At 41.4% G+C, this 24,881-nt stretch overlaps 1 protein-coding gene across 4 annotated transcripts in view; it reads left to right on the forward strand.

The window, feature by feature from the left end:
- Positions 1 to 2,435: 2,435 nt before the first annotated feature.
- Positions 2,436 to 24,881, forward strand: part of LOC143523582 (brain-enriched guanylate kinase-associated protein) — a 104,194-nt gene continuing 81,748 nt past the window's right edge. For 3 of the 4 annotated variants that reach the window (XM_077018136.1, XM_077018135.1, XM_077018138.1), the window contains exon 1: positions 2,436 to 2,886. Coding sequence is in view for 1 of the 4 variants with exons in the window: in XM_077018138.1 (XP_076874253.1) it covers positions 2,873 to 2,886 (14 nt within the window). In the remaining 3 variants the exon portion in view is untranslated. The remainder of the gene's footprint in view (positions 2,887 to 24,881) is intronic. The other variant, XM_077018137.1, reaches the window with a different exon arrangement.

Raw genomic sequence — 24,881 nt, forward strand, 5'->3', positions numbered from 1 at the left:
ACATTAATGTGCTGTGACTGATGGATGGTGGGAAACTGTAGTAATGGCAGTTCTGTATTAGTGATGAACCTGTAGGGCGGGGCTATTCAACCGGCGGCCCGCGGGCCAGAACCGGCCCTTTAATGAATTTGTACTGGCCCGTGGCCCATCTCTTCATAAATAATAATAAATATTTTATAAACCGCCGTAAAATAAATAACATTTTATTTGCAACATTTTACGACACTATGTCAAAATTTACGTTCAAATTTATGCTTACGAATTTACGCCCCTCCTCCCCCTGTCAACAATTTACGTTGTAGTGCTTGCTTCAATTTTACATCCACTATGACAGTATTGGTATAGGTCTGAAAATTGTCTGGCCCACAGGTCAGAGCTCTCTGCCAAATCTGGCCCGCAGAAAAATATAGCCCTGCTGTAGGGGATCAAGCTGTTATCCAATCACATAGAGCAAGTCCAGACATTTCAATCCTGGGGCAGAAGCTTTAATTACAGGGCAGAGATCCAGAGCTTCCTAGCTCACCACATTTCCTGGTTTAGGTCTGTCTCAAGTGGAGAAACAGAGCATCTTACATGCCCTTAGTCTATTATACCCTCTGCTTTAAAGTAAGAATCCATTTAACATCGACTAGCTCTGTGGAGGCCCATCATGTCATTGTCTTCCTGTCAGATGGAAGGAGGCTAAATTTGCTTCCAGCTCTTCTAGATATGCAGAGGAGATAACTAAAAAATGTCTGTCATTGTAGAATGTTAAAATGATCTACTTATTTTAAGTGGAACCTTTCAAGATGGAGTCTGCAATGTTTTGGCAGGTCTTTCTGATTCTCTCCTGTAATGAGTGTTATCTAGAATGAGTTCAAAATGGAAGGTTTCTCAGTCAGAGATGCAGGCAACATATACAACCCACCAATAGGGGGCAATCAAGAGCAGCAAAGATTCACTCAAATTATGAAGGCATAAGGTGTGAAATAAGTCCATGATTTAAAATAATTTAGCAGATTAAAAGAGGGCAACAGGAAGCAATCCCAGTCATACAGTCTACATGCAGTACAGCTACTCTAATCATGAAGCTCCAGCTCATCCCCCCCAAATCTCCTCATCCTCATTCTGGGCCTGCTTGGCAAACTCAGATGGTTCAGCCATATCTAATAGCTCTACGTTTTAGGTGGAGCAGTGGAAATTAACATGGTGAGTGTTCCCAGCTTTTCTAAATGTGAGTCTGTCTGTAAAACAAAAATCACTTCCTCAGGCTTTGAGATGCTTAGTCCATTAAGATGCATTATCCAACATATGAGTGGTAGAGTAGTAAACAATGCAGTGTGTGCCTGACTCATCCACTGAACGAGTCAAATAAGCTGCTGCATTACCCTGCACACTCCGACATTTACACTCTGACATTTCCAAAACACATTTCAGCATATGTAATAGAATAGTGAGTAACAAGCACCATTTTGAAATTGGCATATCATTTCAATTGTCAATTCATAAATAAAAAATCCAATCAAAGCTAATGGACTGAGTCTGTTACTTGTCAGGCTCTACAGACCAAGTACTGTATTGGTTCACTGGTTTGACTGATCTATTTTTATGTAACTGATCGAACTGTGTATGCCACATTTGATATTTGTTTAGGCTTCAGCTATTTGGTATTGCTTTCTGTTTTGTATTCCATTCACAAAATATTGTAGAAAAAACATTAAAAACAAAGCAGTATGCTAATGTATAATTATCCCAGGACAGTTTAGATGATAAATCCAGATATATAAGTGAGCATTCTGTAGTGAAAAAAGCACATTGCCTTAATTTACGGTCTGATTAAAATGGAGCATTTGCCGTCACCTTAGCAACTGGTTGAAAAAAAGGTGGGCGTTGAGGGGGCAGAGAGACGAGTCTGTGTAACTACAAGTGTGTGTGTGTGTGTGTGTGTGTGTGTGGCTGTATGTATGTGAAAAGAGAGGGAAAAGGAGAGAGAAAGTGTCCGTGTGCCTGTCAGTAACAAAAGCATGTTCCCGTGATTTCTCTCAAAAGGGGGCTTGGATTCCAATCGATGTAAGACAGAAGGACCTGCCCTAACTCTAATTAAGAGGCTAATTTCCTGTTATGTCGATAAGCCATATGGTATTTTTTCAGAAATTTCAAGTTGCCTAGTAACTTAAGTATTTATTATTCTTTCATTTATAAAGATATCATTTTACAGCTGTGAACAAGCAATTATTTCTCCATGTGTTTTGGTATTATTATTGGTATTATTATTGGAAATGTATGAAATCTGGAGCAGAAAGAGAACAGTTCACTTATGTCTGCACATTGCTCTTATAAATCCGAATGAGGGTGTGAACATCTTGGGCATAATCTCACTCCTACGTTTTTGAGAGAGAGAGATCCATCCATTTAGCACTTGGCTCAGACGAGGTTAGAACTGTATACCCTGTCCCTCCATCAACAGATGAGGCCACCTGTTCACCCTACACCTCTCTCTCTCACTCACACGCCCACTCATTCTCTCACATCCACCCTCACACTTTCCCACTCCCCACATCTCTCTCTCTCTCTGCTTTGTTCATTTACTCTGAGTCTCTCAGGGAGGAAAGGGGGACACTCTGTATTGCTCTGTATCTGCAGTGTGGAAGCAAAAAATATTTCTGCTTTCATGTAATCTGTTAGGGTTTCCTCCCCTCCTTATATGTAAAGCTCAGTGTACAAGTGGCAAAGAAACGAGCAAAGAGAGAGAGGTAATCAGAGAGCAAGAGAAGCAGGCAGATTGTGCGTCAGTCAGATTGTGCAGAGAAGGGTTGCCTGTGGCAGAGAGCAGACTCCTGTATGTTTGTCATCTCCTCTCTTTTCCTCAACCCTACAGGCATCTGATGAAAAGATGCAGACCATGAGGTAAGCCCTTTTCTCCCTTTCTCCCCTCTCTTCCTCTCTTTCCCAGTCTTTCTTTCATGATCATCTCAGTCACTGCTGGGCTTTTCTGAATGTTTTACAGTGCATTGCAGGGGGGCAGTTCTTTGCTACAGCACATAGTGTTCCCCAGCTACTATTTGCAGAAAACCAGGCAGTGTGAAATGTGAATATTTACATAGAAGAGCATTTTTGATGTTTTGAAAGCTGGATGTTTATTGCTTAGTGCTCATGTGTGCTTCATGCTGAGATCCTGTTTGTGGGAGTGATTCTATGTGTCCGTGAATGTGGCTATATGTGTCTTTCTTCTATGCTATGATGATCTAAGTCTTGGCACTGAATATTCATAAATGCACAGAGCAGCAGGTCTGTTTCATGAGAATGTTATAGGCATGTGTGTGGAGAGTATTACAGAAAAGGGAGCATTATAGTTGGGTGAGGCAAGACTCTCTTGCTGCTTGTTAAAATGAGCAACTACAAATGAGTTTGTTGTTCTGCCAGTTTTTCCTCTTTCTGTACCATTATTTCCTTTTGACTACAGACTTTTTTCTACAGTAGCCCATTAAGGTGTTAAGGGGGAATGCATCATCACTTCACATTAATTACAGAATATAAGCTGAAGTGTTTTTTAATAGTGAATCTCCTGATGGGCGTTCACATTCTAGCCTGAAGCTGCATAAGTAAAAAGAGCTCAGCAGGAGATGTACATGTGAAATCCTAAGACTTCCCTTGTATGCTTTAAGAATTACAGTCATTGTGACACACTGTACTCAGCAGTGTATCAGGGTAAATATGCCAAATGAGCAAAGAACTCACCCTTCTGATCTGCCTCTGTAAGAGGAAATTGAGATGTTCTGTTTAATGAGCAAGGGCAAATGTGTAGCATTAAATCACACATGAGCAATTTAGTGTAAACTGGTGTGGAAGGCATTTTGTAGAAGCTTTTAAATGGCACTTAAACCAATAGCATGCTGTAGCAATATAAACCAGCATATTCAAATACATGCTCATTCATTATGTAATTATAAAAAGCTTATGCTACAGGTTCCTGAAGTGCCATTACAGCTATTTCCCACACAGCAAAAAGAAAACTGCCTTGGAAAGGACACATTTGAGACTATACTTTTACTATCATTAAGAAATGTATTGGAATTATTTTTAATGCTCAATATATGTGACGCAGGGACAGAGGTGGCAGGAGACAGAGGCTGTAACCTAAAGTTTTTATTATCCATCACATAAAGAACAAAATAACTCAGGCCACTTGGCAAATGTAACACAAGACATTTACTTAGGAGTCCAGTAAAAGAGAGTCCGCAGGTGACAGGAGCTTCCGTGCAGAGCAGGCTACTTCCCACAACGCGAAGGTAAAGGTGAAGGTTGAATGCATAGCACTGGACAGCACGACCTGTGGACTTTTATTAGGCCTAATATTGATGAGGAACAGGTGTAAATACTGGGGTGACACTGATGAGGGGAGTGGTCTGGAATGAGAGGGTGTGTGCGGTTGGCAGTGGGCGTGAGTGACTGCGAGGGTGTGCTCATGCGCACCCTCTGGTGGCGTCTAGGCTGACCCACCGTGACAGTCTGCCGTCACTGGTTGCTACCCGTACCTTATCCCCGACTTTGTATGATGGGGCTTCGCTCCGTTTGCGGACCGCCTTAGCTTTAAATCTCCACACCGCAGCCTGCAACCTCTGATGCATATCCGCCCAGACCCGCTCGCCCGTCTTGCACCAGTCCTCCACAATGAGCTGGTCTGATGAGGCAGCATTCCACGGACAGAGCAGCGGTTGGCGTCCCAGCACTCAAATGGTGTCCTCCCCGTGCTCGACTGGACTAGAGAGTTCTGTGCGTACTCCGCCCAAGTAAGCAGCGTACTCCAGGTATCTGGATGCTCGCTACAATAAGCATGCAGTTCTTGGTTTGTTCTTTCCACCTGCCCGTTCGCCAGCAGGTGATAGCTTGAGGTAAGACTGACCATTATGTTCAGGTTAGTGAGAACCTCCCTCCATACCCGAGAGGTGAACTGGGGACCTCTATCAGACACAATGTCTTCCGGAAATCCTAACTGATGGAACAACTCTCGAATCAAAGGGTCCGCCATCTCCCAGGCTGTAGGCAAACCCGGCGTCGCTATAAAATGCAGAGAATCTATTACTGTTAAAATAGTGGTGTTTCCTTCCGAGAGTGGCAGATCTGTAACAAAGTGAATTGCGATGTCAGTCCATGGCTGCTTTAGGATGGGTAAGGGGAGTAGCTTACCCACAGGACAAGTGCACGGCACTTTGCTCCTCGCACACTCCGGGCAGGAGGCCACGTGCCGCAGGATGTCCCGGTGCATACCTGGCCACCAGTAGTGTGCTCTCAGCAGCTGTGATGTTCGGGTAGAGCTGGGATGCCCCGTGCATAGAGACATGTGCGCCCAGCTGATTAGAGCTGTACGGTGAGCTGGTAGAACGTACATACGATGAGAGGGGCACTGAGGATGTGGGTAGTGATCGTCCTGTCGATCTCCCACTCCAGTGCGAGAAAATAGTCCGCCGGAAGAATCGGCTCCTCGCTGGTAGATTCCCTGCTCTCTGGGAAGGAGCGAGAGAGAGAGTCCGCTTGAGTGTTTTTCTCCCCAGGACAGTAGGTGACCTGGAAACGAAACTGGGGAAAAGAACAGGGACCACCGTGCCTGACAGGTTCCAGGTTCTTATGATGGTCCATTATGATGGTAAAGAGATGCTTCGCTCCATCTAGCCAGTGCCTCCACTCATCAAAGACCAGTCGCATGGCTAGAAGTTTCCGAGCTCCCACGCCATAGTTGCGGTCAGCCGAGCTTAGCTTTCTGGAATAAAAGGCGATGGGCGATAGTACCGCTCCCACTCCCATGTTTGATGCATCTACCTCCACTATAAACGGCTTGTTGGGATCGGGTTGATGTAATACCGGAGTGGAAATGAAAGCTTGCTTCACTTTTTCAAAAGCCTTCTCAGCCTCTGCGTTCCACTGTAGCCTCCTGCCCCCACCCCCCCGCAGTAGGTCAGTAAGAGGCTTAGCTATGTGGCTATAAGATCGAATGAACTGCCTATAAAAATTCGCAAAGCCCAGGAAATGCTGAAGCTCATGCCGTGTGTGAGGCTTGGTCCATCCTACCACAGCCTCCACCTTGCTGGGTTGCATGTGGACGGAGCCTGGCTTAATGATGTAACCTAGGAAGTTCACCTCACACTTCTCAAGCTTGCAATACAGCTTATTGCGCAGGAGAGTGCCCAGGACAGCTCGCACATCATGCACATGTTGGTCTAGCAGGGTATCTGCACATTTTTTATCTCAAATTCAATGACTTTTAAGACCTTTTTAATATCTCTCACAAGAAAAAATAATACCAGGGTTGCCAACTTTTCAAGATCGTTTGGAGTGAGATTTGAACCTGGAGGGGGTGGCGAGTGTAAATTTCTGATGGGGGGGGGGGGGGGGGGGGGGGGGGGGAGGTGATGACCTCGCACCGGTCGCGACGCGTCATGTATAAACCAAGCTTGACGCGGCTCAGGGATTACGGCACATGCAGCGCCGTGTGCAGTGCCCTAGTGCCTGTACATTTACATAGTAATGGTCCAATGAAGGTAATTCAAAAATCAGGACATTTCCTCACTTAAAAAAAAACTCGGGACAGGACGTGAAATACATCCCAGGAAATACGGACGTTTGGTCGCCCTACACAGTAGGCAAATCATTTTTGGTACTTACAGTTAAACTGCAGTTAGCAGCGAATGACTCGATATGCATATTACTATTACGAGTGCTATCATATCGCTTGTGTTATTCAGATTTCATATGAGAATCCAGCGCTTTACAGCCCATTGTACCAAGTTTGAATGTTTTTCGGCAAGTTCACAATGCGCCTCATACGAATCATTGGAAGGTTTCAGCTAGCCACAATAATTTTCTTCCTCCAGCCACTTCACTGAATGGACATTTACCCATGTCTGCATCCTTGTATTGTTGTTCCCGCCGCAGCCCTCAAATAAGAAAAGCAGCTTGTGCAGCTAAAGCATCGTCTGCTGTTTCCACCTGTTGGGTGACGTACTACTGCCATTAGGCAGTAGTACGTTTGTGGCGTTTTGTGGTCCGCTCCTCTAAGGGTCTTGACAATCTGACCGTAGACCATTTAATAACCGGTTGTGCAAACAAAGCCAAGGAAGCCCTAACATGACGGGGTGACATATAATAACGGGGTGTGGCAGAATAAAAAACGAGATGTGTTCAGTGTGTCCTTGTACAGTGAGATGGAGGTATGCTGTGCGATAGTAAAGGCCGTCCATCCAGTGCCTGCACATGCCTTGGTTTCTCCAATGCCAAGGCTCTGCTTCATCATGTTGCATGAGGCTTCCGAGTCCACTAGGGCAAAAAACCCCCACAGAACAGGCCTTATAAGAAACCAACGCAGGAATAGTCAGCAAGTTGCCAATCAAGGAGTTACTCACCCAAGCTCTCCTAGGCAGTGGTGGTCTCTCCTATCTGCATCGGTTCCGCTAAGGTAAGTTCCTTAGGGGCCACCGAAGTGGAAGCAGTGGACAGGGGAGTGGGCGGTGCATGTATCCCTCTTTCCTGCAGCAGGCGGTCGAAAATAACCGTCAGCCGCACCACCTGGTTCAAAGACTGACCCTCCTGCCGGCACTCCAACTCTGCCCTTAACTCAAGACGTAAGCTAGCACAAAACATCCACCAATGCAACATTGTTACATCCCGTGCCTGTGTCGTTCCATCCCAAGGCTCTGCAAGCAGCTCGTCATCACATTCATTAGTTCTCTCATTTTGATAATTTCCTGTTGTTGATGCCCTATGGTCCTACCTTGAATAGCCAGGATTTCCATGGTTGAGAGCTCTTCTGCTCCAGCTGTCACAGGCTGCGCATTCAGTGACGCGGTGACAGGCGGCAGGAGACGGAGGCTGTAACCTAAAGTTTTTATTATCCATCACATAAAGAACACAGCAACTCAGGCCACTTGGCAAATGTAACACAAGATGTATACTCAGGAGTCTAGCAAAAAAAAGAGTCTGCAGGTGACAGGAGCTTTGGTGCAGTGCAGGCTACTTCCCACAAGTAGAGATACAACTATATTAAGTTCTAAACTAACATTACTTGGTGATTAGGCATTTTTGCAGAACCAAAAAGGAAACCTATAGAAACCTAATGAAAGATTTAAATGTTTGGGAAATTATCCAATATTGAGACCTATTTATGCGATTCATACCGCATGTTATGAAATTTGTTAAGGTCATGTCAATCAATCAATCAATCAAAGTTTATTTGTATAGCGCTTTTCACAACACATGTTGTCACAAAGCGCTTTACAGGATTTAAAAGGTTAACAATACTATGGGTCCAGAACCCTAATGAGCAAGCCAAAGGTGACAGTGGCGAGGAAAAACTCCCTATGTATCATGTAAAGACTGTAAATGAATCGGAAACTGCTGAAAGATATTATGCTAGCAATAACCATCCCTTCTTGGTCATTGCTACTGTAACATTTAGGTCTGGATTGTTGTGTGGTAAAATCTCACTTTTCTTTCTCCATCTACACCATTTCTCATCCAGATGCAAGATTGAGAATTCATAGAAGTACTTGAGAAGTCACACGTTCCACAGATATGTGTCTGGATCCAGGGCATTATGGCAGTCTCACTATAGTGACATGGCTATTTTACTCATTCATGTATTCAGATCAGATCAAAAAGACTTTATTGTCATACATTGTACAAGTACAAGGCACAAAATTTAGTTCCCTGGGGCCCAGTGCTAAAGCACGGGGAGCCCACAGCAGTCGCTGCATCTAAGATGCGCCGTCAGCTCTGCAGGATGGGGGGAGAAAAATAGAGAGATAAACACTAGGAGACAAAAAAAATATGACCACAGATTTTTCTCACAACAGGACAACAGTCTGTGTGCATGCAAAAAATCCCCATAGCACATACAAGCATTGATAACACAGACAGTAAGCAGTGAGAGGTGTGATTCATTCAGATGTGCAGGGGGGAAGCCAGAGGCCTGGCATACAGTCTTTGTGTCAAAGTTCGTGGTGGAAGGCGAGAGCCATCTCTGACAGTCTCTATGTGAGGGTAGGAGCAGGTAACCAGGACATCGAACTTCAAGGAGAGTTTTGTTTGGGCGCCAGTGTAGATAAACGAGAATGCAGAATTTAGAAAGGAGCCCGTCCTTGAGCACGTGAAACTCCTCTTAAGTCAGTAGAAACTCCTCTTAAGTCAGTAGTCTCCCAACTGATCCAACTTTGCATGTAGAGCAGTGAGATCCATGATTCCATAATCGAATCCAAGCTTTACTGACAGTCACAGTCTGCGTTTCAACAGCTTTACTCAACACATCAATGAAATTGGGCAATTTTCGTGGGTGTTCAAACTGACTAATTCTTATAATTTCCCGATACACCAGGGCAACGCCTAATCCAATCAGCAGAAACCCCATGATCAAAGTTCCAAATAGATACACGTCCTCAAAATCTTCCAGGGAGAAAGGCGTGAGACACAAACCATGCCACATCTCCCATGAGTCAAACACATATCCAGCTGAGAACGTTCAGTCAGGACATGCGAGTTCTCCCGCACCATAACTTCTCTTGGAAAAATATTGCCAATTGCGTTGAGAAAACACCAAATCAATTCCATCTTCTTTGTTTAAAATTCAAAGAGCAGCGTCAGGGTTCTGAGACAAGTTGGAGTGCAGGAACAAGAGATAGTGTGATGGCCTCTCATGAAAGCCAGAAGAGAAAAGTGCATATTGCATAAAATTCATTGCATAGAAGCCTTTATGGCAGATGTAGTTAGGGCTCAATAGATCGGGCGTGTATATGGTGCTGTGTTCACCAATTGTACACCAACAATTCTAGGAATGTTTCCAATTGCATTGAAATCCTATTTTGGTTTAATGTAAAGCACCTCTAGTGCATGGAAATGTTACAGTATTTACATGCACACATTTAAATACTGCAGCCTTGCTTAGCCCGTGGACATCATCAAGTATGCAGCAACCAACCAGTTGCATAACATCAGAGGGCTATCAGTAGCTGCACACTGAAGCTAAGGGCAAAATATCTCCTCCTGTCAGCCCATCTGCACTAGGTCAAGGAGAGCAATGATCTCTCCCCAAGGCAGCTGGTATCTGTCACTCAGCAATCATCAGATCCAGATCAAGATGATTCATATTTAAACAGTGAGCTGCACTAAGGCGAACTGCTTAGCCTCATGGATTACTTTGTCATCCTAAATGACCTCTATAATTTAGACAGCATTTTTTGTACAGCCGTCATGTTCATCACACAAGCATTATTGTTAGCCTTATTCTAGGTTACTTAAACATGTAAATGATTGATCGATCAGTTTGACAGGTTAAGTGATAAGTTTAATAGATCAATTTGTAGCATTTTCTTTACAGAAATACATTCATTCATTGATTACTACTATGACAGTGGAAAAAGAATGACATTTTATGTATGTGTACTTCAGGAGACAATCTCCTATACTTCAAGTTAAATAGTTTGTTTCATGAAAATGAAATTATTTTTATCTGGAATAAAATGAAACACTATATACATTTATTCTCAGAAATTTCTGAGGTTATACCAAGCACTCACAATGACCCAGCTGTCCAGTGAAGTTGAGCGACGATGTATGAGCGGTTTGTTCCAGACCACTGTGCACTTGGTTGAGTAATCAAGGTCTTCGTGGACTTGGACAGGTGTGCTCGCTTGCCAGTCTTTATGCGCTACTGTAGAATTTGTATAAATGTTTTTCAAGGACAGAACTAATCCTAACTCTACAATGAACATGGGAGGCAAGATAAATTTGCAACACACGTTAGAGCAAATTACGTGAGTTTAAATGAACTGACGGCTAAACAGATATTAGGCTTTACTTAATATTGAGATTGACATTTTCGTGGAAATCCAGGCACATGTGTTGTGATGTTTTGGCTTCTTTCCAAATCCCAATTCCAACTTCCACTTCAATTAACTTTTTTTACTAGGTTATGGAGTTTTAGTATTTATGCAAGGGTGCTGCGAGAAGGGAGGGACCAGCTGTCATGACTATGAATAATAAAGTTAAGGCATTTCCCTCCGGTTGGAAACAAAAGCAATGGAACTAAGACACAGAACCATGACAAAGATAGAAAAAGTTAATTACATATCAATAGGCATGGAAACGTGTATACTTTTCCTACAGGTATATCGCTTAGGAATAAAGAAGAATTGCTTTGTCAGGATATATTGGTTAAGGCATTTCAATAGTATCAAAAGCTGTATATGACTTAACAGGCTTCCTTAATTCACCATACTGGAGCTGAGAAAGTGTTCAACTTGGTAGTAAACTTTGGGTCATGAACTTTGGGTCCCCAGTGGAGGGGCTGAAAGAAAACCTTTCTTAGCATTTTTCACTTCATGCTGAAGGAACCCTAAAGGACCAGAGATGGTTACTTTCAAAGTTTATGAAGGTGTAGTGGAGATAGCCAAGGCCACTTGATCATCACAATCCAGAGATGACTTCTCCACAGAGTGTGAGAGACTGACCTCATCTAATCCCTTAAAATCCTTGGGAACTCACTACTCACAATGGTCTTCTGCTCCAAAGTTTAGAATCCCAACCTTATCTGATCTCCTGAATGCGGTGGAATGGCATTAAAGTGGTCTGGTAAGGATCAACTTTCCTCTGAAGGACACAGGGCTCACGAACTCAGGAAGGATCTGCACTCATAAACTCTAAATTACAGCCTTATCTGATTCCCCAAGGCTTCAACCTCAATTTACCATCCCTTGGAAGTCCTTTCCCAGCAGGCATTTCAACGTTGAATCAACGTCACGTTATGGTTGAAATAACGTTGGATTTGGAGTTGATTTTGAAAAGTGAATCAACGTTGATATGCCAACGTTGTTTCAACGTCATAGATTCAACCTTGAACAAACCACAAAACTCACATTCATGATGCTCAAAATTGCATGAGAGAGAGGAAAAAAACAACTGTATGCCGTAATGAAAAAAGAACTATTTTATTTTTTTTATTCTCTCTCCAAGAACCACCACACAACTTCTCCGGTGCATACTTGAGGTATTTAGCCATTGTGTCCATTGCCTCCTGTTGTGTGATTTTGTGTGTGCTGAGAACAGTGTCTAAAGAGGAAAAGCAAACACCATTAATACACTGTAAAAAAAAAATCCGTTAAATTTACGGTAAAAGACTGGCAGCTGTGGTTGCCAGAACTTCACCGTAAAAAATGGTGACAATGTAAAAAACACTACGGTATCTTTTTTGCCAATCGTTGTAACGTTTGCTCCGCCCCAAACCTGGGTGAGATCTGTTTTCCTTAGTTTTGGTTTTAGTTGCATCTCCGCAGTGTTCTTCTGTCACGCCCCCTGATCCTACCGCCCATTATTAGTCTCAATCAGCTGTTTACGTTTAATGTCCTGATTTGTTTGGTTTATATTCCCGTGTGCCCAGTCCTTCCTTGTGAGTCATTCTGGTGTGTACTGTGGCTAGTGTTCGTATGTTCTGTTTCCCGTGTTTTGATATTTGGACCTGTCCTTGGTATTTAAACTGTGAATATTGCGTGTTCAGTGTTTAGTTGATAGTATCAGGTGTGTTTTGTGTTGCTTTATAGATCGTCCCATGTTGAGTGTTGTGATCATTATTGAGTTCGCTCGTTATGGTCCTTCGAGTGTTAGTCAGTACGGTTAGTCTCTTTTGTAAGGTCTATTTGGCGGTGTTTCGGTTTATTGTATATTTCATCTAGAGTGTGTTTTGTTTGTCTGTTGGTTGTATAAGAACCTGTTCGTCATATGTGTATTCTCTGCTGTGCCTGAGAGGTGTTACCTGATTAATCTGTGTACTAGTATACACGCTAAGAGTTTTACTGTTACATTCACAGAGTTTCGGTGTCTGAAAGCTCTGAGTGTTTATGTGAATGTAATGCCTCGTCGTTCAAGAGTGAATCGAGCCAAACTAAGTAGGAGACAGGAGGAAACTCCCCCTCCTACTAATAAATCTGACTCTCAGCAGCATTTGTGTCCTTCTCCTAGTTCTTGCACGTTACAATCGTAAATTTCATCATTTAGAACTGTTCTTTTTACGGAAAATGACTTTACAGCTTACAATAATACACTGTAAAATTAACAACTTTTAAAAATAAACCTATTTACGGTGAATCATTTTAAAAACAATTGTTTTACTGTTTATCTCTATGATGAACACATTACAACCATTATTATTTTACAGTATTTGATTGTAAAATCCAACTTCACAGTAAATTACTGGCAGGCCGCCATCACTCGGGCCTCCCAGTTGTTGCCACATTTTAAGACAACAAGGCACTTTTATTTAAATTGCCTTAGCAACGTAATCACGCATGAAGCCATAATCATACGTATTAAACACAATACGTGAAACATGAGGGCAGGTCATTAGCACTATAACATTACACAAACACGGTAGGTAGACTCAGACAATGTACAACTACATAAACTAATACAGGGAGACTTTAACAAAACACATAATCAAATACATAATCAACAACAGCATGTCATAACACTTACACGTAACGCATATCAATAACGGAGCCGCGGGGGCTCATGGGAAGTAGCGCCGTCCCCCAGTGGACTGAGGCTACACAATTTTCCAGATTTTAAGCAGAAAAGCCTTAAATTTTCTCAAAAATCATCAGTGCGCCTTGTATGTGCACTTAATTCAAAAATCTGTCCCTGACACAGATACGTAATGTGTACGCTGGCAGCGATAAACTAATCAGAGAACATTACGTAAAACGTAATTGAGTAAAGAACAGCTGGGAGAAGCGTCTCTACAGTCACCATTCGACTGAAGGCAGCAATGATAGCACAAGACTTGAATATCGAAAACTTTTAAGTGCACCTTATGGTCCAGAAAATACGGTATTCCTTATATGTATAAATATTTGACCCATATTTACAAAGACAATTTCTAAAATGGCAGTACATTGTCCTATATTTCAACATGCTTTATCTTTCAGCACTGGCCATATATTTAGCATTTTCTTTCTGTAGAAATCAAGGTGCGATCATCAGCAAAATCTGTAATTTAGACTGAATATTGTTTTTATTTTTAGGGCAATTCCTTGTTTACTACATTATGGAATTTTCCAATATATTTTACCTAAAATATGGAAATTAACATTAAAAATGTGTGCTTTCTACATATGATGACTGTAAAAATTAATTTTATATACTGTTTATTTTTTAAAAGTAAACTATTGCATCTGTTACAGTAATATACTGTTTTCTACTTTATGATCTTTTACTGTTGCTATTTTATAGTTTATTACCGTAAATTCAACAAACAATTTTTACAGTGTACTGTACATCCTGTATACAGTGCCAACAATTTTTTAACGAACGAACATCTAAATTTGTAAAAATATTGAATTTGTTTCTAATTGCTCATGCTAGTCAGGCATCCTCACAACACCTAGCCAGGAAAGCTAACCAGCTAGCGTCACTGGGGTCACCTGTTTTAGTAACTCTGTGTAATTACTTCGACTTTGCTTACCGTAACTTAACTTTAATAGATGCCAAGTGAGCAATAAAGCCGAACTCTCCCAGCGTACGCCACACCAAGCAGCCAGGGGTGTGTCGCCGGGTCTGGTAGAACAGAAAAAAATGCCTTGATATTAATATATGATACACTATAATACCACGCATATTATGTCAGAAGAAAAAATAAAAAGGACATACATACCTTTACATTTCACGCCCTCCGCCTGCATCACTGACGACACAGCAATAATCCCTTGAGTGATCACACAAGACTCAGGGCGTACTCACACTAGGCACGGTTTGCTCGTTCCGTGCTGGGGCCCGGTTATCCCCCCTCCCCACTCCCCCCCTGGCCTGCACTCACACTCGCTTCAGCAACCCGGCCCGAGCACGCTTACGTCATCACAACGCCGCTTTATTTGGAAAAAAGCGCGCTCGCACAACACTATAGAGTTCACGATTCTCTTTTTATTGTATTTTTGGAGTCGTTTTGGGAGTGCGGAAACACGGTGCAAGCACAGATTTATCGATAATTTAACACAACGATTGTCTGCTAATCGCTTTGCCGCTATGACTGTTTAACGTGAGCGTCGCATCACTGATGTCATGTTTGAGTTCCAGCAAAATCAACCAATCACACGAGGCACCAAGCGGGCCCGGGCACGGATAGCGCTCACACTAGAAGCGAACCGTGCCCGAGTCCACATGAATCGTGCCCTGGCCCACCTCTTCAAAGCGGGCCCGAGCACGGTTAACTGATCCGGGCCCGGGCACGGTTGGAGCGCTCACACTAGCCAAACGAACCGTGCTTCGGCAGGCAACCGTGCCCGGGCCCGGATCACAGAGCCTAGTGTGAGTACGCCCTCACAGTTGCTCTGCCTGATGTCGAATACTTTCTCCTGCTCTATTTAAACTTGTTGATTTGTCATTGCAAAGTTTTGTTTCTGCCTCAAAACATTTCAAACTGTTTCATTGCCTGATGTTGTTTTCCTGGTTAATACCTGCCTGTTTTTGATGATGTTTTTGGACGAATGAATAAATAAATAAATATATTATTATTATTATTCAAAACAGAGCGATCATCCAATGCCAAAGGCAGGTTGAAGATATTACGTTGATTCACCATTAATAGTTCAACGTTTGCGCAATTATTTAACATTAAACGTTTCAAAGTTGAAACAACAATAGACAGTATTTCAACCATATTTCAACCACATTTCAACACTGAAGGTCAGTCGTGTGCCAGCTGGGTTGTTGAGACTCATACCTGAGGATGCAAATATTTCAGAGGTCTTTATAACTTCAAATCTAAGATGTACATGGAATCAGAATCAATCATCAATCAATCAATCAAATTTTATTTATATAGCGCTTTTTACAACAGTTGTTGTCACAAAGCAGCTTTACAAGTGCCGAGTCCTAGCCCCCAGTGAGCAAGCCAAGGGCGACAGTGGCAAGGAAAAACTCCCTAGTTTTTTTGCATGAGGAAGAAACCTTGAGAGGAACCAAGACTCAGGGGGGGAACCCATCCTCCTCTGGCTGACACCGGTCACCATGACAACAACAACAACAATTTAGACAGAAAGAAGAGAAAGAAAAGGAAAAATATGTAATAATGTCCATCATGATGTATGCATCCGGTTAGGCAGGAGGTGGCTGGCTCAGGATGGATCGCTGGTCTCCTCATCTCATTATTCCTCAAGCAAGCGGGCAGCCATGTGGAGAAATGAAACAGGGAAAATTAGCTCTGTATGAGGACATATACAGGACAGGTAAAATTATAAACATTTCCGGAGTGTGGCAGCAACTCCGGCATTTAGTTAAATTATTACAGCCTAGCTAAAAAGGCAGAACCAGAAGGTAACATAGGCTTGGGGGCATTCTGAGACAATGGCATCTGTCCACTGCACTGTCAACAAACTTGAGTGACCACGAGCAGTGACAGGACGACAGCACCAGCGCCCCAGTCTACCATAAAACCCTTCGTCTATGAACCCCTGGATCTGTACTTTTATCTAAGGGGGGATATTAATTATCAAACGCTAAACTAAATAAGTGGGTTTTCAACCTAGACTTAAAGATTGTGACTGTGTCGGAGTCCCGGACGCATTTAGGAAGATTATTCCAAAGCTGGGAGGCCTTACAAGAAAAGGCTCTTCCCCCTGCTGTTACCTTATTAATTTTTGGAACTAATAAAAGACCAGCACCCTGTGATCTTAGTGGGCGTGGGGGTTCGTAATAGGAAATAAGTTACTGAAGGTACTCAGGAGCAAGCCCGTGCAATGCTTTATAAGTTAATAAAAGAATTTTAAAGTCAATACGGTATTTAACTGGGAGCCAATGCAGGGCTGATAGGACTGGACTGATATGCTGAAATTTTCTAGTTCTGGTCAGAACCCTGGCTGCGTCATTTTGAACTATTTGAAGTTTATTTAGATTCCTATTTGAACATCCTGACAGTAGTGCATTGCAGTAGTCTAATCTAGAGCTAACAAAGGCGTGCACCAATTTTTCCGCATCATCCTGTGATAATGCATTTCTTAATTTAGCAATGTTACGGAGATGTAGAAAAGCTATCCTAGTAGTATTATCTATGTATTTATCAAATGATAGGTCAGAGTTGAGTATGACGCCTAGGTTTTTGGCTACTGTGCCAGGTGTAATGGGGTAGCCTGCGAGATTAAGCATTAGATCTGGAATTTTCTGTTTTGAGGCCTTAGGGCCCAGAAGGAGAACTTCTGTTTTGTCCTCATTAAGTTGGAGGAAGTTTAGAGACATCCAGCATTTAATATCTTTTACACAGGCCTCAATTTTTCTTAAACTGAGTTTGTCATCAGGTTTGGCTGATATGTAAAGTTGAGTGTCATCTGCATAGCAGTGAAAATTGACACCATGTTTGTTTATAACTGTGCCCAATGGTAGCATATATAATGTAAATAATAGTGGTCCTAGAATGGAGCCTTGCGGGACCCCATATTTAACTTTTGTACATTTGGATGGAATATTATTGAGCTCTACAAACTGATAGCAATTTGTTAAGTAAGAATGAAACCATGAAAGGGCTGTGCCAGAGACTCCAACCCAGCGTTCTAACCTTTCTAGCAAGATCCTATGATCAATTGTGTCGAAAGTTGCACTAAGATCAAGAAGCACTAACAGCGATACATAACCTTGATCTGAAGCAAGGAGGAGGTAATTTGTTACTTTAACTAATGCTGTTTCAGTACTGTGATGGGGCCTAAAACCAGATTGGAACTTTTCAAATATGTGATGCCTATGCAGATATAGGCATAATTGTTGGGCAACAGCTTTTTCTACGATCTTAGATATAAATGATGTGTTTGAAATGGGTCTATAATTAGATAGTACAGTAAGATCAAGATTTGGTTTCTTAATCAGAGGTTTAATAACTGCTAATTTACATGATTTGGGCATGTGACCTATTGTAATGGATGAGTTAACTATAGTTAGAAGAGGTTCAGTTACCGCTGGTAATACCTCTTTTAATAACTTTGATGGAACCGAGTCTAGTGTGCAGGTAGCACAATTTAAGGAAGAAATTATTTTCTCTAATTCTGATTGTGGGAGTGGATGAAAAGCATCAAGTTTTTCTCCCAGTATGCGATTTAAATCGATGTCAACCAAACCAGATGACATACCAGTTGTATTACTAATAAAAGGTTTTATATTTTGTCTAATATTCTCTATTTTATTATCAAAAAAATCTATAAATACATTACTAGTGAGGTTTACTGGAATCTGAGGTTCTGCGCCTGCTTGATTTTTTGTAAGTTTGGAAATTTTTTTGTAAGTTTGGAAATAGTATTAAAAAGAAATCTAGGATTGTTTTTATTTTTCTCTATCAGTGAGGCTAGGTATGCTGACCGTGCTTTAGCGAGTGCCCGTTTGTAGTCAATGATGCTATCCTTCCAGGCACAGTAGAATACTTCCAACTTAGTAGATCGCCATTTACGCTCTAATTTACGTGCTATTTGTTTTAAGTTTCTAGTTTGGTCAGTGTACCACGGAGCGAGTTTTTTAGATCTAGTCTTTTTATATTTGAGTGGAGCTACTATGTCTAGAGCTGATCTGCAGGTATTCTCTATGCAGTTGGTTAGACTAACTCTCCTGGATCGGATGGTGAGTGGGCTAGAGCAGTTAAATCAGGGAGGGCTTCAATAAACTGTGTTGCTGTTAATGAATTTATCGAGCGCTTTATACACTGCCGAGGAGACGGGCGGGTATTTATGTTAAGATGAATCTCAAATTTGACTAAATAGTGATCAGAGATAGCTACGGTTTGTGGGAGTATATTTATATTATCTATGTCAATACCCAACGTTAAGATTAAATCTAGGGTATGATTTTGATAGTGTGTGGGTCCTACAACGTTTTGTGTAATGCCAACAGAGTTCAATATAGAAGTAAAAGCCCTTGTCAGTGGATCCTCCGCATTATCAAAATGTATGTTAAAGTCTCCTACCATTATTATTTTGTCACTACTAACTGCTAAACTTGCTGTAAAATCTGTGAAATCTTTTAAGAAATCTGAGTAAGGCCCTGGTGGTCTATATACATTTGTTAGGGAAAATGAACTTTTATTTTCAGATGGACTAATTACATTAATAGACAGCATCTCAAATGAATTAAAGATATCCAAGTATTTCTGATGAATTTCTAAACAATCACGATATATTATACATATTCCTCCTCCTCTGCCTGACAATCTAGGTTTATGTATATAACTATATCCCACAGGAGTGGCTTCGTTTAGAGATAAATAGTCACCCGATTGAATCCACGTTTCAGTTAGACATAGAATATCAATTTTCTGGTCAGTTATAAGTTCATTCATAAAAACTGCTTTAGAGTTGAGTGATCGAATATTAATTAATCCAATTTTCAGATCGGTCATATAGGTAATAATTGGATGTTAAGTTTGAATATTAGTTAAAAACTTAGGACGGACTATTTTCTTATGATTTAATTTAACTCGGGGCACAGACACAGTCTCAATCCTATGGGATCTTGGTGACGCCTCTAAGCAGCTCGCAGACAGACGGTTTAGCCCGTTAGTCTGTGGCCTGGTCGCGACTCTGGTTAGTCAGCAGCTCCTAGTACTACACTGCCCACTAACTAACAGACTACGGGCTATGCTGCAAGATAACAGGGCAGCGCCATCCCGGGTGGGGTGGACACCGTCACTGCCTAAAAGACCAGGCTTGCCCTCAAACTCTTCCCAATTATTAATAAAGCCCACTTGATTTTCGGAGCACCACTTGGAATCCAGCCTACAGGAACAAACTCTGTGAGATCAATCTGAAGACACCAAACTTGACAGCCTTCCAACCAAGGGAAGTTATTCTTAAAATCAGTATTAATTTTTACAAGCCCTTAAGAACCCTGGACCATGTGCCTATGAGATTTGGGGTTTCCATCCAAACCTTTCGAAAAAATAATGAGCAATTTCCAAGTTTCGGCAGAAAAAAATGCGAATTAAGCCTTGTTTCCATTCATTACAGTTATGCAAATAAACTTTAGATCACGTGAGAGGACGCCAAACAATAGTGGTTTTACGCCCATCTGGCAGTTACGCATTTTTGCACGTTGAGGTTTTTAAACATTTTTTTCTTTGTCTTTTCTATACATGGAGAAGTTAAATTCAATTTTTGCTTCCTCCAGAACTGTTTTTGTATGCATTTGCCATCTTTACATCGCGATCATGTACAGAACCACGTGACTTGAGGCATGATACGGCATAGTTTATGCGAAAAACCCTTTTCCATCCAGTTTTTCCGAATTTTGGCGATGCGATAGTCTAACTTTTCCACCTCCTCCTAACGTAAAAATCTTTTTGCGATATTTGGGGCTTTTTTCGAATTTTGGTCTTTTTCCATCCAGCTTTTTTCATGCGCATTTTCAAAATGCGCAAAAATTCGGTGGATGGAAAACCCTCTTGTGGTTGCTATAAACGCACAACTTAGAATCTCTCATGTATTCAGTATTAATTGATTCCATCATAATACCTTTTATTGTATAATCACCCCACATTGATGCATATCTATGTATTTCTGTGTTTCAGTAGTTTAGATGTACATGCCCCTGTATTCTTGAATTGAATTATGAATGCATACATATATTACTGTGTGCTCTGCTATTTTAGGCATACATGCTTATTTATTTTGTGTGGTAGAGTCATAGAGACATGCATATCCCTATATTCCTGTGCTGTGCTATTTTAGACATATAGACATCCTTGTGTTCTGGTGTAGTATTATTTTAGATATATGTATAACCAAGTATCACCATTTAATGTGCTATATTAGGTGTACGCATATCTAGGTATTACCATATTTTCTGGACTATAGAGCGCACCTCAATATAAGCTGCACTTACCAAGTTAAAAAAAAACGGAAAATGTTGTATAGTGGCTAAATGTTTGTTCTTAAGTTGTTGACCATTTCTTTCTTTAGATTCATACAAATAAGTCAGAGGGAATAAACAAGTCTATGCATGTTGAAAGTTTGAACGACGGTAGAAAACAGTGTGCTCCCCCCATCTTTACTGAAGTCCTCACATAACCAAAACAAAAAGCAGTTTTTACATTCAATAGATGCGCGAGCTCCAAAAACGTCATTGCTCAGCATCAGTTCCTATTGGCTATCCATTCTAGAAAATTCTAAACATTAAACTAAATGCAGATTGAACAAAATATAAATGATAAACACTGTAATGTAATTATACTGCAATCTTAAATATTGTAGACTATACAAATACATCCAAGGAATACTTAAATATCAGCATAAATTATTAAATAGAAAATGGCACCAATATGTTGTATAAGCCGCACCGGGCAAGCCGCATATATCTACTGAACTGAATACAGTGAGTTCCCACTAAATGACGGGTCTGGTTAACGACGAACCGGAGTTACGACCAGGGGCGAGGCTAGGGTATTTTTAGTGGTGCTAGAGCACCACCGTGAGGTTGCTCAGCACCCCCTGGCTCAACACATTTTTTAAATACTATATTATGCAAAAAACTTGCTCTGCACCTGCGCAATATTTTGGTTCGACTGGCCAATCTGGCAACCCTGTTTCAAAACGAGGCTTGTGACCAGTCCACTTATCAACTATATCTCTTCTGATTGGTTGGCACATTCACGCGACTGCTCGCTGCTAGAATTGTCTACAGCTTGGCATTGTGTTCTGGTCGTAAGCTAGCTGTTCACATTCGACATTTTTGGATCTGCGAGGCAGCCAGCACCTGAGCTGGGGTGAAAAGGTATGTTTCTTCACTGCAAAAAGAAAATCTTAACAAGTAAAATTAAGTCATTTTAAGGCAATAAATCTTTTTTTCTCTGATAAGAATTTTTGACTTACTAGGCATTGCAAGTTTTAGGATTATTTTGCTTATTTTAAGTATAATGAACTTAATCAGTCTTACTTAGAATTTTTACCCTATTTTAAGTCATTTGAACTCAAAACAAGCAAAAAAAAAACTAACCGTTCAAGTAATTTTTCAGTTTACATGCTAAAAACACAATGATTTGTACTTGATTTAAGATTCACTTCACTCATTTTGGGACTTTGTGATTGCTTATTTTAAGAAATCTTAATAAGAAAAAAAATCTTACCCCATTGGCAGATTAGTTTGCTTAATATAAGCATTTACGTCTTAATTTACATATATTTTGTCTATTCAGTAGTTGAATATACAGTGTTCAGTAGACGTGTGTCAACTGATTATAATACGTCATGGCGTTGTGGTTCACTGATAATTCAATCCTAGATTGGTCCGGTTATAAGCGAATGTGTGTGTGGCAATGCCTTGATGCAGCAGCTTTTCGTAGCTTAGTTAAAGTTAGCTGGCTAATGCTGGAGGTCATTTAGCCTACTTTGAAACCTTGTGAATGAAATATGGGTAAAGAGTGCAGCCGAGTGAACTTCCCCAACGTTAGACCGTGCATTTGGAGAGCTGTATATACATGTTGGCCAAGTCAGTTGCATTTAGTTAATGGAACATTGGGAAAATCTGACCGATTGTCTGTCTTTCCATAGATGGACATACGTTCTTTTTTTAAGAACAAAGGTGAACGCTCAACTTCAGGTGAGAGAGAAAAAGACTGAAATAGTTTTGTCAGTTTATAACAGTCAATAGAATAGTCCCTTAATGTGGCTTGCAGTAGCTATCCTCTTTCGTTGAATTTTAAGATGGAATTTAATGGAGAAAAAGATGAGCAGAGAGACCTGGTAAGGAATGGTAGTGGCTTATTTGAAATAGCTTCTCCCATCAATTATAGGGTTATATAATTGTTTGTCTATTAACACACAAATATATATATATATATATATATATATATATATATATATATATATATATATATATATATATATATATATAATTTTATTTTTATTTATTTTTTCTGAATCATGTTGCTACAGGAACAGAGGAGGAGGAGCATATTCGTGAAGGTGACAGGAAGTTCAGTGGAGAAGCAGAACAAGAACAGGCAGCAGCATCAGTTTCGACAGAGACAGCTTTAGATTTAGGTGACAGAAACACAGGTCCTAAACAAGTAAAGCTAGCCCAATACCCACAAAGTGTGTTTGGCACACAAAAAAGGGCCTTCCAGTTCAACTGGTTTCAAAGCTTTAATTGGCTTGAATACTCCTGTAAAAGGGATGCTGCAGTCTGCTATGCATGCAGGGTGTTTGGGCGAAATTTAAAACAGGACGTATTTGTTAGTGGTGGTGTGAAAAATTGGAGGAAAGCACTCAGCTTCTACTCAGCTTCTACCACAAGCATGAATCCTCACAGTCCCATAAAGATAGTGTCATTCGTTGGCAGAGCTACAAAGCAAGTCTTTTGAAGGGTAGTGTCGTACAACAAATTGAGAGTGCTACTTCCACTGAAGTGCAAGAGAGAAGGGAGTACTTAAAACGCATTGTAGCAGTAACCTCCCTGTTGGGGAAACAGGAAATTCCATTCAGGGGTCACGATGAGTCTTGTGAAAGCCACGATAAAGGAATGTTTGCAGAATGCTTCAAACTGGTGCAGAAATTTGACCCATTTCTCAAAAGTTACACTCCTCCACTGAACACCACATATCTTTCAAGTTGCAGTCAGAATGAAATGGTACAGTGTTGTGCAGAGGAGGTCACTGCAACTATTGTGAAGGAGAGGGAAGTGCAGATGTTTGCCATTATGGCTGATGAAGCCAGGGATGGAAAAAGGGAACAGCTATCTCTGTGTGAGGTATGTCACAGGCGGAATGAGTAAAGAAAGAACAGCTATCACTCTATGTGAGGTATGTCACAGGCGGAATGATTAAAGGAAGGTTTCTAGCCCTAAGTTGATGGGCTTTGATGCTGAGACAATTGCCAACACCATTGAGCAACTGTTAGCTCTAAATGGCATTGGAGATCTCAAATGTGTGGCTCAAACGTACGATGGTGCAGCAGTGATGAGTGGGGCTGTGGGCGATGTCCAGGCCCATTTCAGAAAGAAACACCCCGAAGCAGTGTATGTACATTGTTGTACACATGCCCACGAATTGAACCTTGTTTTATGTCACACATGCAGGGCAATTTCTGAGGCCAGAGAGTTTTTTGAAATATTGGAAAGTGTCTACTCATTTTTCAGTTCATCACTGGTGAACCACCACAAGTTTGTAGAGACACAAACAAGACTAGGGTTACATGTCATTATGTGCAGGTTTGCACTTCTGTATCTGCAGAAGGAGAACATCGACCTTGCCAGAGCCATGGAGTACAAAAACGCAGTCACCGACTCCCTTAAGGAGAAGCGCAGTGACTCCACTGCTGGTGAGCTGCATGCCAGAGCATTGGCAATTTGTGATGCTAACAAACTGGTCGTCTCTGATGAGTCGTCTAAGCAGAGACGTAAAACTAAGAGAATGGTGGACTATGTGGTGGAGTCTACTTGTGGGGCTGGGGCAGGCAGTGAGGCAACTAGTTCTTCCAATGCAGATGACCTCAAACAGAGGCTACTGTTTCCTTGTTTAGACAGAATGCTAGCAGAACTGGAAAAGAGGTTTTCTGATGTAAGTGAGGAGCTTCTCAGTGGGATTCAGGCATGCTCTCCAAAATCTGAGCAGTTCTTGTCTGTGCCTCTCCTGTCAGCACTGGCATTGCACTATAACATTGACCTTAAGCCAGCGGAGGTGATGGTGGCCAGCAACTTTTTTAAGCGCAAGAACGAGACTGGAGGTGATGTTGAGGACATGCTGGCCGTATACAAGCAACTTGATGCTGACATGTTCCTTACTCTGAAAGCTACTGTTCAGGCTGCTCTTACTATCCCTGTTAGCAGCTGTAGCTGTGAGAGGTCCTTCAGTGCATTGCGCCGCCTACATACCTGGCTGAGGACCATGGGGCAAAATAGACTCCATC

The sequence above is a fragment of the Brachyhypopomus gauderio genome, chromosome 9 (assembly GCF_052324685.1).
Source record: "Brachyhypopomus gauderio isolate BG-103 chromosome 9, BGAUD_0.2, whole genome shotgun sequence".
NCBI classification, from domain to species: Eukaryota; Metazoa; Chordata; class Actinopteri; order Gymnotiformes; family Hypopomidae; genus Brachyhypopomus; species Brachyhypopomus gauderio.